Raw genomic sequence first — 17,587 nt, 5'->3', positions numbered from 1 at the left:
GTTAATGTCAAGTTGTCATTCTGAAACATTGACACAAAAAACCCCAAAAAACAATTACCTAAACACACATTAAAATATAAACTACTTTTCAGCTCATATTGCTTGAATATGTGGCAAAAATATGGACACCATCAAATCGATTTGTATTGTACTCTATTAGGGGGACTTTCATTTTGGGGACAGTTGCTCATTAATTTTGCCTGGTGGTGCCAACAGACAGAACAAGGCAATGACAATCCATCTTAGTGATTCATAAATGGTGTGAAATATTGAAAAAAATACATCATCTTGTGTAAGTTACAAAAACTTTATATATGTGCTGTACTATTATTCTTTTCAAGCCAGAGGCCATTCCTCTATGCTTCCACTTTCCCTTCGACTCTTCCTTACTTTTTAGTAAAGAAACATAAATTATTACGATTCTCTTGCTGAATTTTTCCTCACAACAAACAACCAGGTGTGTTTTTCTTATTCTGCTGCTGGTTTGATCATTTTTAGAGACTGATCCAGGAGCTTGTTGGTTGAAGAAACATTCTGCAGTTCTGTTGGATCTCACGTCAGTGTTTTCTTTCTGTTTAGACACATTTCTCAACCAAGGTTAAATTTTTTATCACTTTCTGATTGTGATTAATGTTTCTTGTTTAATTTTGCTTTTTAAAGTCCCTGACGTGTGCCGATGCCGACCTCCTAAAGCTAACCTGCGTAGCGATGACTCCAGTTGGGGGATCGCCAGCAACAACGGCAAATCCTCTTCCTGCTCGTCCAGATGTTACCGCTATGCAGATTATGTCCCTGACATATGCGCCCTACTCTATGTACAGTACATTTAACAGCTCTGATCTTCAGTCAAGTTAGACGTCAATCACGATGCCATCTGGTGGAACCCAATGAGAAGCTCACCAACAAGGTCACATCCAAGGGCTCAGCCTCATCCGCATCACTCCTTTAATCTGGATCAAAATATTAGAGGCATCATGGCTGACAGGCTTTAATCATTTTGATGTGCCGTTAAAACCGGCCTCTTTGCTCTTGTGTGCCAAACAATCCGGCGCTGATCCCAGCCGCCTGCTTTGTAAGAAGAGTCGTGTCTGGTTTTCTTTTCTGCCCTCTCAGTCTGAGCCAGTCTGACAAGACGTACCTCCATTGTGGTCAAATATTCATGTGTGGCGGGTCACCTACCGTAGAAAGAGAGCTTTCCTTTCACCGTGTTCATGCCCCGGGAGTTCTCAGCCACACACTCATACGTGCCGGCGTCCTCCTGTTGGAAGTACGGGATTTCCAGGACGCCGCTGGCCTTCCTCATGTCCACTTTCCTGGGGAAGGGTACGCCGTCCACTCTCCTCCAGCTGATGGAGGGAGCAGGGCTGTAAAATAAGGGTTGAGGTGTTTTAGGGTCAACAGATAAAACCAGCAGTAAAAATGTTTAATGAACAATTTGTACTTCTAATGGAAATGAAAAAGCATTTAAAGTGCAATCTGTGTTGTAAAAATGTTTAACCCAATTAATATCAGGATTAGTTTCTGTCCCTCACTTATTCAAATTTCATGACTTCCCTAAAAGAGCTTGCATTATGCAGTTTGGACTTTTCAACATCCTCACTGATCTAAATATAGATTTCTGTGTAAAGTCTGCAATTCAGATCCAACACTAAAGGTCGGCTTCCTGTTCACAGAAGAAAGCTGCTGAAATGCCAGGCTTCATCTCCATGTTTTTCTTTCCCCATCTAATGACCTTAACATGAAACATACTTTATAATGCCAGCCTAGAGTCCAGTTTGGAGACAAAACAACAAGAGATGTTTGAACCCACCATTTGACCAATCAGATTGGTTGCCGTTTCCAATTATCGAGGACTTGTGCCCTCTGCAAAGGGAACTGTTGGCTATGCAGAAGTGTCAGTTAGCATTTATAAAAAGGTATTACTGCACATATAAGGAACAATAAGGAGTGTATAACACAGAGAGTTCAGCCATCACCAAGATCAAAACGAGGCTAGACTGAAGCTAAATGTATCGAGTCAGGTGGTGTGTTATCAGAACCTTATGGTTTTGTGAATGGACTTTGCCTAGCCATGTGGCAGCATATGAACATCTGCTGACATGGTTTGTGTCCCACATATCCATTTTGAGTATATTCAAATTAGCTAAAACATACGGTGAATGTCTGACTAGCACGTTAGCTTCCACTACTCCAGTGATGTATTTCATTTCCAACAAGCTAATATTTCTATTACAAATAATGTAACTATCACTGTAAATATCTTCACATAATCTCACACACAACCTCATTTCACACAATCCTCTAACTAATTCAGCTACGCTCTAGTATTAAAGTTAAACTTACTAGCAAGACGAGCCTTTTTCCCTGAAGCAGTCACTGCTAGTGAAAGGCACGTCTTAGCTGTGGTTATCAGGGAAAAGGTTTTTGTTTCCCATTTTGTTAGAATAGAATAAAACGTTTTTTTCATATTTGAGTAATGTTTTTACGAGTAATTGCAAATCAGTTGTAACATGGGAGGAGAAACTACATGAGCAAAAATGATTTTAAAAATAGGATTTTAGCTACTTTAGTTTAACACATTTATTTACAAAATTGCCTGGAATTTGATAAATTCATTGAAGTTTCTTTCAGCTGTTAAATGTGTCTGACCACATGTCATTTACAGGTTTCATTCTACCACTTTGTTTTGTTGGTGTACAGCCTTTTTAACTAGTTTGATTCAACATACTGTGGTAAAAACATATCTTTAGTGAATTCCCTAATACCACACAGAACGACCACTCTGTTGACCTGGTTTCGTAGCCCAGCTTAAAACACACAGGGATACAATCAAAGTTTCTGCAACACAGCAGTGAAATCTTTTGTTAACATTCTGCCTTTAAATGATGCTGAGCTCACTCAGTGTGTACTTTGCTTACTTTCCAAGAGCGAAGCATTCCAGCTTTACAGTGGATCCTTTGGCAACATGAACAACTTCTGGAAACTGAACTTCAATCTTTGGCTCGTATTCGCCCATAACACCTGAAAGAGAAATGCAAATGATCCGCCACGTTAGTGGAAAACTGATTCTTTTCCCTTTTCAACTTAGAGAAACTCAGAAAACAAAAACTAAACTAGTTTTGGTTTCTTCTGGAGCACCCAAACTGCTGAAAATACTTGTTTCCACATTCAGTTTCTTTTAATTTAAAGACAAAGTGTCTTTTTTTCAGACTTCCAACGTTCTGCGATATGAGCAGCAGTAACACTTTCTGCTCACAGGGCTGTCACAGAATGCTAAAAATAATGAGAAAACGGGGCCAAAACACAGCACTGCAGTTGACGTATGTAACACAAATGTTCAACAGGAAAAAAAAACAACTTTGAGATTTCTCAGACAATTTAAGCTCTTGCATCCAGATGCAAAAGTGGTTTGTAAGCCAGTTACAGACCACAAAACACAGCCATAAAATCCTCCTGAGTCCTGCCACAGTCTCTTCAAAGTATCCCATTCGCTGTCAGTGAAGCAGCTCTGGCAGATCGCATTGTATCTGCTGTGCATGCTAAAAACCTCTGCTTTCAAAAAAGAATAAAATAAAGTGTTGCTTTAGAGATTTACATGTTTTATGATGACTTGAAAAAAGTGAACATTAAATCCAGGTCTTTGCTTTTTGATTTGTGCTCTAACATGTGCCTGTTTTAGATGATTGCTGGTTACATTTTAAACCATTTACTTGCAGTGTTTGCTATGAAATTTTAAAATTCACTTCATTCACTGCATATCTGCATTGTGTTTCTAGGGTTTAGGAAGATATTCTGTTTCAGGAGAAAAAGACTCCAGGTAGCCTTCATACACCTTTACATTTACATCAGTTCCTCATAGGAACTATAGGTACTGTACTGTCTGTTAGTGATGGGTTGGTCGCTAAGATTTCGGCTCTTAGAGCCGGCTCCTCACTGAGAGTCGTCCTTCTTTATAAGGGAGTGGCAGCAAACACAGCAGCACAACAAGCAGCACAACACAAGACAGGAGGAGGAGGGAGAAATACAGAAAGAGGGAGAGAAGGTAAGAGAGAGACAGAGAGAGAGGAAGAGAGAGAGAGAGAGAGACAGAGAGAGAGAGAGAGAACCGTCTAACCACTTTTTTTCCCCTTTTGCTGCTCAGCTCTTACTCTCAGTTTAAGCTCTCTGCTCACAGCAGAACTTTATTTTGATTACTATGGCAGCCTTGTGACCAATCAGGTATGAAGATATGGGATCATACCACTATGTGAAAATCCCACTCTCTGGAGTGGGACAGACAGGACAGTCAGGTGAGTCCGTCCCCTCAGGTAATAAACAAAAACCCATAAATATAACTGACAGCTGTAAGAGAAGCAAAATCTGGTTGAAGAGTAATATAATAATAAATTAATAATATCGATCTGTTTCACAGATTTGGTTGCAGTGTTTTGTTTTTTTATTAATTAAACATTTAATTATAATATTATACAAAAGTTAGAATGTGTGTTTTCATAAGAAAACAAATACATAATTAAAGGAAGTCAAATGTTTCTCATATAGGGAATATTGAATGCAAAAGGATTTATCATATGAAACATTGCAATTTATGTTAATATATGGGGCTGCAGATGATAATAGATGAAGAGCCGTTTGGGAGCTGAAAGAGTTGAACTTCTCATCACTACTGTCCATCACTGAGACTTTACTTCATGAAGTCCATGACTGTGGTTTTTCTTTCTTTTTCTTTTTTTCAAAATGTTATTTTAGACTCTACAAAGCAAAGTCTAAAAAGTTTGGCGATTTGAAATAGAAAACCTGAATTCTTCCCCTTAAGTGATGCTCAGCTAAATCATATTTATGTTTGTAATTGTGTGCCAGGCTATTTCTCTAAAACCCTGCTGATTGTCAGCTGAGTGCACCAGATTACTCCTCAATAGCTTCTTCCTGGCCTTCGCTGTAATGCGAAGGCCAGTGTTGCACAAATAGCTCCAGAGATGGAGGAAACAGCCCCAATTTCATCTTGTGGGTTTGGTGAAGCGTGTGTTATCAGGACGGCTCCCTGAGTGACTGTGAAAGCTAATTCAGATCCTTATCACAACTGTCTCACACCGGAATGTAACCACAGTCCTATCAGCCATGTTAAAGCAGACAGGTGGAGGGAGAACGTAATTGTCTCATACCATAACCTTTTGTAAGGAACACCTGTTTAATGTGCCCACCCTCTCACCCGCATATCCAAACCCCACAGCTCCCATTTTGGTGGAGAGGGCTGACATTTATCTGCTGATCCATCTGCTGGAGGAAAATAAAGGTGACGAAAGAGAAAAGTAGTAGAAGGAAGAGTTTTAGGATGGGAAAACACACCACTCTCCACACCTATTGATACTCCTGGGAAAAACTTACAAAATGTTTTTTTATTAATTTTGCTATGGTAGCAAAGTCTATCAATGTAAAATACAATGTCCATTTTGAAATTTATTATTGTTGTTGTTGTTGTTTAAATAAAATCCCCAGTAGCACAGTTATTTGTTCTTTTGCTTGTGATGTTACCCAGGTTGCAGTCAGAATAACATCTTTGATCCTCTTGGTTCAGTTTCTAGATCAGTTGTTCCCAAACTTTCCAACTTCTGACCCACAAAATAAAAATGTACGAAGGTCATGACTCTGACCTTGGTTGAGCATACAAACATTTTTGCAGAGTCAGGTGAGAAGTGATACAATGACAACACAATCAGTATTAACAGCCTATATAATGACCAACATGTTCCTTTGAATTATTTTCAAGGCTTGTTTTTTTATATATATTTTTCATTTCTTTATCTATAGTGTCTCATCTTAATTTTTCGGATGTAAGTTAATTTCTGATGAGGCTTTTAAGACCCCAGGCTTACTGGTTTGTGACACCAATTAGAGTCCCGACCCAAACTTTGGGAACTACAGTCCAACAGTTCCCAAAGTCCAAATTGCCCTGGACTGTCTCTGACATACTCATCTTTGTGTCATTTCTATGCTGATTTCCTCCAATGATTAGCCTGGTAAAACCAGCCTCTTGTTGTATGCTTTGCTTCAAACAGAAGCTCTGGACCCTCGGCCACTGAGGAACGATTGCTTCCTAGAGGAGAAGACTCTGTTGAGGTTTTAAACATCTGGATCTGAAGGTTGTCACGTGGCGTAGTGGGTAGAGCAGACGCCCTACATGCAGAGGTTATGGTCAATGCGACTCCTGATCTCGGTACCTTTGATGCATGTCTTCTTCCCCCTTTAATCAATTTTATCCCACTATATATGTTCATATATATAAAATCGACTGGATTAATTTTTACCTGGTTGCTAACATTTGGCTGTGATGAATACGTTAGCTTCATTGTGAAAGTAACTATGCTGTGAAGTGTGTTGGAATTGGCATGCGATATAAACATTACTCCCCCACTGATAAGTGCTGAGCCCAACAACATCTTTGCCAGCAATAAAATGTCTTACACATTCTTCCTGTTCTGACTTCAATTGCTCAATATTTGGAAGCAAGTCCAACTTGCACTGAAAAGCTGCGTTCACACTGCCAGTGCTAAACTACTGGTAGACCATAATTCTGAAACAGCTCAGAAAATCAATGTCATTGTTTCTGACGTCTCCTTCTGTATGCTGATTGGCTCTGCTGAAATTCTACTGGAGAAATCAAGGTCAATGGGAGAAATTCCACATGGAACACTGATGAGATGAGAATCGGACAGAATTGCACAGGAAAGCAATAGCCAGACTACCAATAACAACCAGTTTTCATTTTTCAGCTAGAAGCCACCAGATTTTCACCTAAAATTTATTGGTAAATGAAAGAATTCCCAGGCTTTCAGATGAAAACAAGTATGACAAAAAGTTAGACCAGAAGAAATCTGTAAGCAGGCCAATACTTTATCCTAGTCCTGTGTTTATAGATGAAACATTTTTTTATCTTTTAGTTTTGAAATGATCAACAGTACAGACTCAGTCTACAGTATAAAAAAGCACCAAAGGCTCTAATTTGCAGACCTTCTGACAGAACAGTGAAACATGCAGCCAGATGTACATGAAGCTTTTAAGCATTCCTTCCACTCCACGTCCTTTTTACCATTCTTCTGCTAATCCGTCAGCATACAGCGCTAATAACCAGCAGTGCTTACCGACGCTGCGGAGCACTAGCGGAGTGGGCGGGCCCTGGACACGGGTCTTTGTGACAGTGTTAGTCACCACACAGGTGTAGTTTCCAACATCCGAAGGCTCCATTTTGGCGATGTACAGATTCCCCGTCTCCTGTGAGACGAAGCGCCGGTTGTCCTGCTTCACAAACGTCGGATACTCATTGAAAATCCAGGAGAAGATCAGATCTGTGGGCGCAGAATAGAACATTTGTTCACTTAAATACAAAGGAAGCATCTCAGAGGTCATTAAAGAGAACTGCTCAACTATTCCTGGAGTGGAGGAAAGGCTTTAGAAAGTCTGCTGGTACCAAAAATGAAAAATAAAACACATAGAAGACCTGAAAATTAAAAACAGGAGACGTTCCAAAAAACCTGGTTTTACTCTGACTCTCTCCATTTATTCTTATTCTGCAACAATTTGTACTAGTAGCAAAATGTCTGCTGCTTGGGTGGATTACAATTTTACAACCACTTCAGCACAATTAATGATTCATAAAAAATAATGACTTTTAAAATGTCATGTTTACAATCCATACTTGGTGCAGATTCAGGCAGATGAAACTATTTTACCAGCTACATTTTTTGACCTCCATTCCGTCTTCTGTGTTCTCTCGCTAAATGAATTCATGCAATAAAATAACAAAAAATAGTGGAATATGAGTGACAACTAACACTTTAAAGCCTTTGTGATCCATGGCTGTATTTTAGCCTGCAGGCTGCCTCTTTACCAGATGTGAGAGGCGTTTCAACATTATAAATGCTGTGCAAAGGTGTGAAGCTATTTATTTTAATTAACATCTTTGCATACTTGAGAAGCCAGATCAAGACAGAGGACTTCAGTTTACACAGTTTTCTGGTTTATTACGCTTCTGATTTGAGATAATGAGGCACTTTAAAACAAAGAGAATAACTGCAAGTACAGTACAGCTTATGCACTGACAGAGAATTTAATAAAAGGATAATATTCTGTAACTACTAAGCGATAATGATTAATGAGTACGAGCTACACTAAAGCCTCCATTAACCTGGTCAATAATCCAGTTTAGCTTGAGTTAGTTTTTCTATGGAGATAAATGGACAGCAGATGGACAAAGAGGATGAAAAATGTGTTAAAATTCAAAATACAAGACACATCGCGGTCACTCTCCCTGGCAGCTGGTTTATGATTTAACCGTTGACATCGGTTCGGCGGAAAAAGTTCAGAGGCAATTCAAAACTGGTATTAAGAATTGATTGCAGAGCAGAGGGTTGCCATGGCATCTCAAATTAGATCTAACCTCGTTTTACAACCTGGAGTCCCACAATTTCTAGAAACGGGCATCATGCGTGCTCCATATGTGAACACAGGAATTCGCCGCGTTAGTCACCCCTTCATGAGGCTCGCCTCCGCTTGGCTACCAGCAGCTGCACCGACTGAGCTGGAGGTGGCAGATCAGAGAGTTGCCAATGTGGGGAGGAGACGGGTCCTGAGACTCATGAGCAACTAGTTCACATTTTCCATTTACAACCTTCAATTCTGCAGCTTTCTGGGCTGATTTATGGATTATTGTTTGGCTTTTTAATCACTCGCTAATTTATTATATGTAGTCACTAAACATGGTGGGTGATTTTTCTGCCACTTTTTTCAGTTTATTTTGATGATTATGTTGCAATTAATAGTTAATTGTGGATTATAATCAACCATTGATAAAAAAAAACAAACAAACAAAAGAACAGAAGTCGTGGTTATGTTGCCTGTGAATTAGAAAAAAAAACAGGAAAAACTCATTTTAATGTAGAAATGTTACATTTACAGCCATATTGCAGCCTAAACAGTAACAGTGAAAACTACTGGCTTGGAGTTTATCATCATCATCCACAAGGACGATCATTCGCAGAAAGTATTGGCTACTGAAGCTGCCTATTTACAAACAGGGGCTGATTTTGGCACATTTCTTCAACAAAACAGATGAAAACCAGGAACTAAAGGTAAACACACTATACAGGACATAGACATACTCTCCACATCCCATTTTTGTATCAAAAAAGCTATTTATTTTTACCTTATTCTGGCTCACATTTTAGGAATTGTTTACCACGGCAGTAGCCCAGGGCTTCATTTTTTTGGGGGGGAGGTCCAAAGTTTCTTTTTGTTTTGTTTTTTTTTGGAACTGAATGCTTTGCAATAACTGTACTTTATGTAAAGCTTAAAAGGCATCATCAGGTAAGTTGCAATAATGTGGTGAGATTTTTATGAATATGAACAATGTAAATAAGCTGCTGCTGGCCACAGCCCCAACTCAAAGTTAACACATTTTATACACATCTAAGTGGCTGCAGACAGATGCACGATTGTACAACCATACATCCTTGAAAAGCAGAAGTGGCGCCTACTCTACAACCATTAAGAATGCAGCAAGTTGTTTCTGGGTGGTGAGTCAACAACAAAATCCTTGTGTTTTTCCAGCAGTTATTTTACAGTGTATACAGCAGTAAGACCACCAGACCAAACATGCTCGTCTGCTAATAATGAATTGGGCGGAGCTCTGCTAGGGAGTTTTTTTTTAGCACTTGGACTTTGGACGCAAATGAAAGGACAAAAACGTGCAAAAAGTGAATTTGGCTAAATAGTTCCCCTTTAAAATCACCTGAAAACCAACATATGATTTTTTTTATTAGCTGTCAGTATCAGAATTAACATAAATATCTGACTCCTACAGTAGTAGGAGTCTGTCCTGTAATTGGTGGGTTGTTGGTTCAAAGCCCTGCTCCATTTTTTAGTTGTTGTGTCCTTGGGGAAGACACCTCACCACCTTGCCTTGCTGGGTTTCAGTTTTTGATGATAATAACTGAAATGAAGAAAGTTTTTGACAATATTGTAATTTCTGGAGATGCAGCTGTATCTCACTTATTAATAACAGTGAAATGACCTGAAACAGCCATCAGCCTTTTCTCCCAGCAGGATCCTCCTCCTGGCTCAGAGCAGTAGTAGTAATCATGGTTTGGAGCTCCGGCTCTGGGTGTGTCTGTCGTTCATCCTGACGGCCACAGCAGAGAGCCGCAGGGACCTGAGACACTTGGAGACAGGATAAGGCATGTTGTGTGTGTTTGTTTCCTCTCCAGTGCGTCTGAACCACAGCTGCACCTGCTCTTGTTCTGAGTATAAAACTCTTCCAGCCATGCGGCACGTGAGCCACAGAATGCCGCAGAGATAGAGAGCATAATGAGGCGCCTCGCAAGGCAGGAGTCAAGAAAATCATCCGGGGCATTGACTGTTCAGGTTATCCAGCACTGCGGAGGGAAAACAGGACATCACCGAGCAAACCCTGAAAAGGAATCGAGCTGTTTGGGTTTTCACAGTCACCGCCATAGCAACACAGGTGCCCTCTTTTTGGATGAATAGTGGATGTTTAAGATGAATAAATAAGCAACAGCATCCTTTAATACATCCCCTTTTGATCCATCGAAAGAAAAGAAAGGTAACATTCCACAAAACACAGACTCCCACAAGCCCCACTTTGTGCTTCCCCTCTGGGTTAAAGATCACTTTGCAGGAGTCACAATGAATAAAGCTGCTCTGCTCACACAAGGACTTCAAAGGACAGGCCTAAATGAATATTCAGGAAGAGAACAAGATGTGCAAGTCAAACATGCCCTTCTCTTTGCACAGCTAAGATCAAACCCAGACAGACTGGTGATAATGCACAGATGGAGCATGGAGACAAAGATGGGGAGGCAGTAAACTCAAATCAGAACAGTCTTTATGCCAGACTGGAAATGGGAACGTCTTCATCAAGCTGGAGCACCTGTGGATGGACACTGATGATGTTATCCATGTTTCTGGAAATTTAAATGTGAAGAGGACAGAGAAAACACGAACCAGTCAGATGATGGAAATACATTTAGATTGATGCATAACATTTTTGCTGGGTTAATCTTGTTTGTTAGTTGACCCATCACAGCTTTTAGAGTTACACAGAAAGCAGCTGAAAGGCCTTTGTTTCTTAACGTCATTTTAGTGATGTTCAAAACAAAGGGCTAGTTTTGAAACTTTTTCTACAAGTACTTTCTGTACTGAAATTGAGCCACAAATATTTAGGGAGCTGAATTATCAACAAGTCAGATTAAGAAAGAGAGGAAACATGCTAGCGGTAGCCTAGCAATGGAGCAAAGTTCACTGGGTGAAAACCTCAGCAGCAGGAGAAAAACATGGGTGTCCTAAAATCTGCCACCGTATTTGTCAAGTCAGAGATTTTTTGAGATTCAGTATAAAGCCACGTGAGCTTCAGCCAGCTAAACGAATAGATGTTTACAAGCTGAATGCTAACATTAGCCCATTTTCCACGGATGTGGTTTCAACATCCATGCTCATAACCAAGGCAAAAAATCTCAGTAACAGGCAACATCAGCAGGGCAAAACCTCTAGGTTTGAAAAATAAGAAAGAAAACATTGCCATTTTTAAAAAAAAACTTTTGTACAGATCCTTGTAAACTGTATTTAATTTTCTCAAGGTTTATATAAAAAAAAACCCTGTCTTTAACACAGATATAGAGGGACACTGGTCAGCAAAAAGGTAAAATAAAAAACAAACTGAAGCATTTTATGAAGGTATTTTGCTTATAAAGAAAGCAGAAAAAATAAAAACTCATTCTGTTCAGAATTTCACAACATTACATTAAATGGATGTAGGTAATAATGTTTTCTGATTGGTATTATTGTAAAAATACCTTTTAGTTTTTCATTTCTTCTCAAAAAGCATACATTAATAAATGCTAATGTCTTTTTTAGGTAAATTCTCAACTGTGTGAATAACTTTTATCGACATACTGACCTCTTAAGGACATTCCCGTCCCACAGTGAAACGTTTTAACTAATGGTGGGTGTAAACCTAACACTAGGAAATTAGACTCATCTCACATGAACATTTGATAACACTTCCTTAGCTTACCCATAAATGACAAACTGCAAGCTTCACTGTTCTAGATGAATAACTAATTGTTCATCTAATTTGTTTTCTTAGGTATTTAAAAAAAAGATAGGTGAAAAATAATCATATCTTTGATCAACGCGCTAATTGTCATGTTTTTCACGTAAATGAACGTAATTGAGTCTTTTCTGTTAAGCACATATATGCTCTATTTTTCACAAGATGGCACATAATAGAAAGTTTATAAAATACTTTGGTAGAAAAAAACGAACAAACAAAAGAACCCTCCGGAAAACTGAAAGAAAGCTAAAAGAAAAAAAAAACAACTAGAAAAGTTTTTCTTTACCTAGAAAATAAATCTGAGTGTTTTTAAAATCTAGACATCATTCTTTGGTTTGACATAGATTGAGAACCTCAACTTTCCTCTTTTCTTTTATAGAGATGGCTTTTTCAATTTAGGTCTTACATGAACATAAATTATAATAATCCTTAAAGGGAGTCTTAAGTACTTTAGCCTGACAGGACCACTCAAAGTAAAAGCAGCTCGGGATGAATAGTAGGTAATAATGTTCCCAATAAGTAGTTCATGCATGAACCCCTGGTAGACTGTTTCCTCAAACCACCAAAGAGAAAGTTTTGCTGATGTACATTAATATCCATCCGTCCGTCCGTCCGTCCGTCCATCCATCCATCCTTTTTCTGTACCCTGGTCCCTTAGTGGGTCAGGAGGGTTGCTGGTGCCTATCTTCAGCTAACGTTCCAGGCGAGAGGTGGGGTCACCCTGGACAGGTCACTAGTCTATCGCAGGGCACATTAATATCCATTGGTAGTTATTTAACATAGCTGAAGACTATATTTAAAGCACTTTGTGAGAATTTCAGGTGGTTTCACACCTCAGTCTGGTAGACTGTAAGATTGGAATATTTGTTCAATTTTCAGATGTGATTCACTTTCATTGTGTCAAATGAACCAAACCCTTTGAAAAACCTGTTCCCTTCCTCACCTGTGGTGGCGCTGCACCAAGAGCCACTGAAGAAAACAAAACAAAACCTCAGAAGAAGACTGAACGCAACATCCTTCTTCACAAAATGGAAACAAAGATGGAGCGAAATGGCTCAGATTAAAACATATTCATGTGTTAGAGTGACCTAGTCAAAGTTAAAACCTACTGTAAATCCAGTTCTGGAGAACAGTGTGATCAAAACACTTTCTACATTTTTATTTGTGAAAATAAGCCATCATTTTCCTTCTGCTTCAAAATTATGAAATAATTTGTTCAATCACAAAAAAATAAATCTACATACTGTCAGACAGAAATCTGTGGTGGAAGCATGGCCGTTTGAACATCACAGTCTGAGTTATTGGAATCAGCTTTCTGCCCTCACAATTCATACAACCAACTTAGCTAGAATATAAAAATGTAATCAGCGATTACACATGTCACATGAGTGACATCATCCATGCAGCACAGGCCTGTTTCTGTTTCCTGTAATGTGATTCATTTCTATGAACTGTCCTGCTTCTCTTCCTCCCAGTAAAGCCGTCCCCTCTGATGAGCCCCGCAGGCCCTACGGAAAGAGCCATGGATATTTATATCAAATCAGTCAATAGCTCTTTCCAGCATGAAAAACAAACATATTGTTTTTTGTCAGCAAGTAGAAGAAGAAAGAACAAAAGAAGTAAATGTCTAGTAGTGGATAAATTGATCTAAATTGTTTGAATGTAATCAATCTGAGTTTAAAACTAGGACAAAGACAAGCGAGCAAAAAGTTTTCAAGAAAATCTTTTCAAGTTTGAGCTAAAGAAATCTGAAGAAACTTGACAATTACAAAGTCAACTTTTTAATACACTGAAATTTATAGCTGTAGATTTAGAGGCAACAGAATAATCTTTTATAAAGTGTTTGATTTATAGTTCATTGGCAGGTCTTGGAGAACATTTTCTCCAAAACCTGCCAAGGAACTAGTTAGCTTTTGCACTGCAGCAGAAGCTAAACTGTCTTCCTTATCGCTGTTTTGGGCTTACAGCCAATCAGAGCTGTAAGAGAGTAAATGGTTTTGCAAACACACCAGCCAATAGGAGAGAATCCGCACTGCAATTATGCAGGAGTTTTTCTGATCAATCATAAAATTATTCATATTAGGGGTAGAGACGACATCACACAGTGTGTGAGAGAGACCAGGCTCACCGAAGGTAAACAAGGTCTCATTATTATTTAAAAAAATTGAAACAACAATAAGAGTTATATGCTGTTATATGCTGAGCTTTTGCCCCGAGTTTAAAACAGTAGCAGGTTGACAGAGCAGCAGCCATGCTAAGGCCATGTGTTCCATCTGACTTCGTCTTTAAACACCTCACTGACAGGTTAACACTTTGAGTCTTCCTTGCTCTGCACTTCAACAACACAACACGCTGTTGATTTGGAAACGTTCTAGCACTTAACTATGATGCATTCACTGATTAAAAAGCCATCTGATTACCAATAAGGCATAAAATGGTTTGGTTCCGGTCACAAACTGACGGATCTTTCTGATCAGAACTTCCAATCTTTTTCTGTGAGAATCTTCAGCAGCATCTTTAGAAGACGTGTTCAAAAAGCTGTTTGTCTCTCCATATTGTGTTGCAGAGTGCAGTTCTCCTGTATTTGCCCCAGGCTTAAAGAATCTTCTGATCCACTGTTTCCTTTACAGGACCAGACAGGATGCACATGCTCTGTACTCTTAAAGCCTCGGGTGGGAGGAGAAACAGGGACAGTACACACACAAGAGAGAAAGAAAGAGGGAGGAAAGGGAGAGAAAGAAAGAACAAAAGAAAGAAAGAAGGAAAGATTAGTACAAGGGAAAGAAACACCCACAAGGGACTTGAGTCTTGAGTGGCCCTTAAAGGTCTCCCCCCATCAGAAAGCAGAGGTCAGCAGCATTAGTACACAGCTAAACACAGTAATTGTGTGGTTGAAAGAACGCGGCTGGGTCACACTGGCAACCCATTAGTACAGCTGGCTCACAGGAAGGCAGACAAAGACAAACTGAGCTTCTGATTTTTAGTGATGGACATGAAGGAGACCCAATCTGAATGTCTGGGAGGAACAAACGAGAAACGACAAAGGAGAAGAAACGACAAAGCTGCTTTAATCCAATGTCTTTCTCTGAACCTCCGCATGGTGATTATAGCAAAACATATTGACAACCCGCAGTGACAAAGCCATTCATCCTGGGTTCTGGCCTTCCAGTCAGTCCTAAAGTTGCAGACTGTAAGTGCTGATAGGTGGAGGTCACTGTTACTGCTGTCACTATGTAGGTGTTTTTTCTACACCAGTAACAATGACAGTAAAGACGGATTAAACTCAGTGAGTGGTTTGTTTATTACTACCACAGAGGAGACTGTTCTTCCTGGGCTCCACACCACAAATAAGAAAATCCTACTTTTAAAAATATTACAAAATAAAATACATAATGAAATGTATTAAGACATCAACACAATCAAAAGACAAAATTCAAAAAGCCGCCTCAGCCAATTTAACATTGATGTACATTGGAAAAGTACATCACAAAATAGACACAAACAAAATTAAAACACAAGTTTTCATCATTTTCAAAGATATATTAAAAACAAACAATGACAATATTCTCTTCGAGTATAAATTCATCACTCACACTTGACACATTTGAATTGCTCCTGCCCCTGGGACTTGCACGCTATTATTTCCAAATTATAATGGCTGCTCATGAACATTCACATTTCTGTAATTGTAACGTTTTTTTCAACACAAACACTAGAGAAACCCTCCAAATGCAACACACTCTAGGTGTGTGCAGAGTGTGTTGGTGATTTATTTCACCAGAATGTATTTTAAAAGTTCTGGTGAAATAAATTAATCTTGTGCTCTAAAATAAGATTTCTGTCTTTGAAATGCATGTAAACTGAAGGGGAAAATGTAATTACTTGCATTCTCAGTTAGAAAAGAAGAATTTACATAGAAAGAACAGATCAAAGTGAAATATGTGTGAAGGTTATGATAACCTGCAAAATATCTTTGATTTGTATAAATTTTTGGTCTGAAAGAGACCAAAAAAAGCGCCCGCTCGCTTATCTGGATTCAGGTTGCGGGGATAACAGCAATTTAAAGTCCATTTTGATTATGTAGATGTTCAGATTTTCAGCTTGTCAAATTTAGTTATTAACACCAAATGAAAACAACAACTGCTTCAATTAACGGCTGGACAAGCAACATATTTGGAATAGTTAATATTCTGAAAATGAGTGCACTACCAAAGCTGCTAACCTGTTTTCATCTTGATCAAAATTTTCAATTAACTCAACAGTCATTCATGTCTTGAGCCTAGAGAGGAAGCTAGAAGACTCAAAGAGAACCCAACCATGCAGGGGGAGAACTCCAGACTCAGGCCAGGATTCAAACTCAGGAGCTGCAAGGCAGCAGTGCTAACAACTGCACCAACTGATTATTATTATTATTATTATTATTAGTTTATCATTCTTCTTTTCATTTTCCTCCAACTTCAAAGTGTTTATACTGTCTGTCTTTGTTACCTTTATCTCTTTTTCAGTTTAATGGCCCAATAACATTTAAAGCTTGTCAAACAACAGCCTTTTGTGGAATTAATTTAATAAAGTCTGCTGTACAACAAGGCAAACCTGCGTTACTCCCTTCGCAGCACAAACATGGCACTGACACTGAAGTTGCCAGGGCAGGACACTGGAAAGAGAGAAGGAAAGCTTCACCACATGACTGGAAAACAACAACACCGGGTTATTTTTAATCCTGTCTGAATGGGTCAGAGTAGCGGCTCCGCTAGGCAGGTTAGCTGACCTTAGCATTAGAAAGAAAAAGGACAAATATGACTAAATAGTGCACATCGCCTCACCTTCATGTATTAAGACACTTACTGTATTCTTAATAAAATAAATAATATGTATAATAATCAGCACACAGAGTGTGTTAAATAAGTCAATGACTAACCTTTATAAAGTAGAGCAGAAAAAAGCAGCTTCACATTGAAATCAAACTGATCACATGAGCATTAATGCAAACAAAGCTCATGCCAAACAGTAGCTTTAAAAAAACTGATAAAAAACAAGATGTGTGCCTTTGAGAAATCAGAATGTTATGATGACTGTAACATCTTTTCCCTGGAGGAGGTGGAGGGGAGGAGTGGGAGCAGGATTGCAACATCCATGCAATGTCTAAGTGATGCAGCTGAAGCGCTGGCTGCGGGCTTGCATCATTCTTTCAACAGGTAGAGCTGAAAGCTCAGGGAGAAAATGAATCCTCAACGGCCATGAACCTGGGAGACTCCCAGTGCAGCCACCCGGTTGGCCCAGAAGAAGCAAGCACTAATACCAGCTAGAGTTGAGGAAAATAATCTAAAAATACAAAAAAAAAGAAAAGTCTCCAGAGATAAAGTTTTGTTTGACAAATGCATAATTTCAATGCTTTCCAGGTCGTCATGCCTGATTGTAATTCACCGACAGACTGAATTGTAATCAGCAATCACATTATATATATAA

At 39.0% G+C, this 17,587-nt stretch overlaps 1 protein-coding gene across 2 annotated transcripts in view; it reads right to left on the bottom strand.

The window, feature by feature from the left end:
- cntn4 (contactin 4) overlaps positions 1 to 17,587 on the bottom strand; it is a 225,229-nt gene that overhangs the window by 84,983 nt on the left and 122,659 nt on the right. For both annotated transcript variants that reach the window (XM_016675770.1, XM_007560856.2), the window contains exons 6-8: positions 7,137 to 7,340; positions 2,919 to 3,021; positions 1,180 to 1,364 (exon numbers count right to left, since the gene is read on the bottom strand). In XM_016675770.1, coding sequence (XP_016531256.1) covers positions 1,180 to 1,364; positions 2,919 to 3,021; positions 7,137 to 7,340 — 492 coding nt within the window. The remainder of the gene's footprint in view (positions 1 to 1,179; positions 1,365 to 2,918; positions 3,022 to 7,136; positions 7,341 to 17,587) is intronic.

This window comes from Poecilia formosa, unplaced genomic scaffold (genome assembly GCF_000485575.1).
Source record: "Poecilia formosa unplaced genomic scaffold, Poecilia_formosa-5.1.2 Scaffold121, whole genome shotgun sequence".
NCBI lineage: Eukaryota > Metazoa > Chordata > Actinopteri > Cyprinodontiformes > Poeciliidae > Poecilia > Poecilia formosa.
The sequence above is the reverse complement of the archived record's forward strand: the minus strand, read 5'-3'. Positions and strand labels throughout refer to the sequence as shown.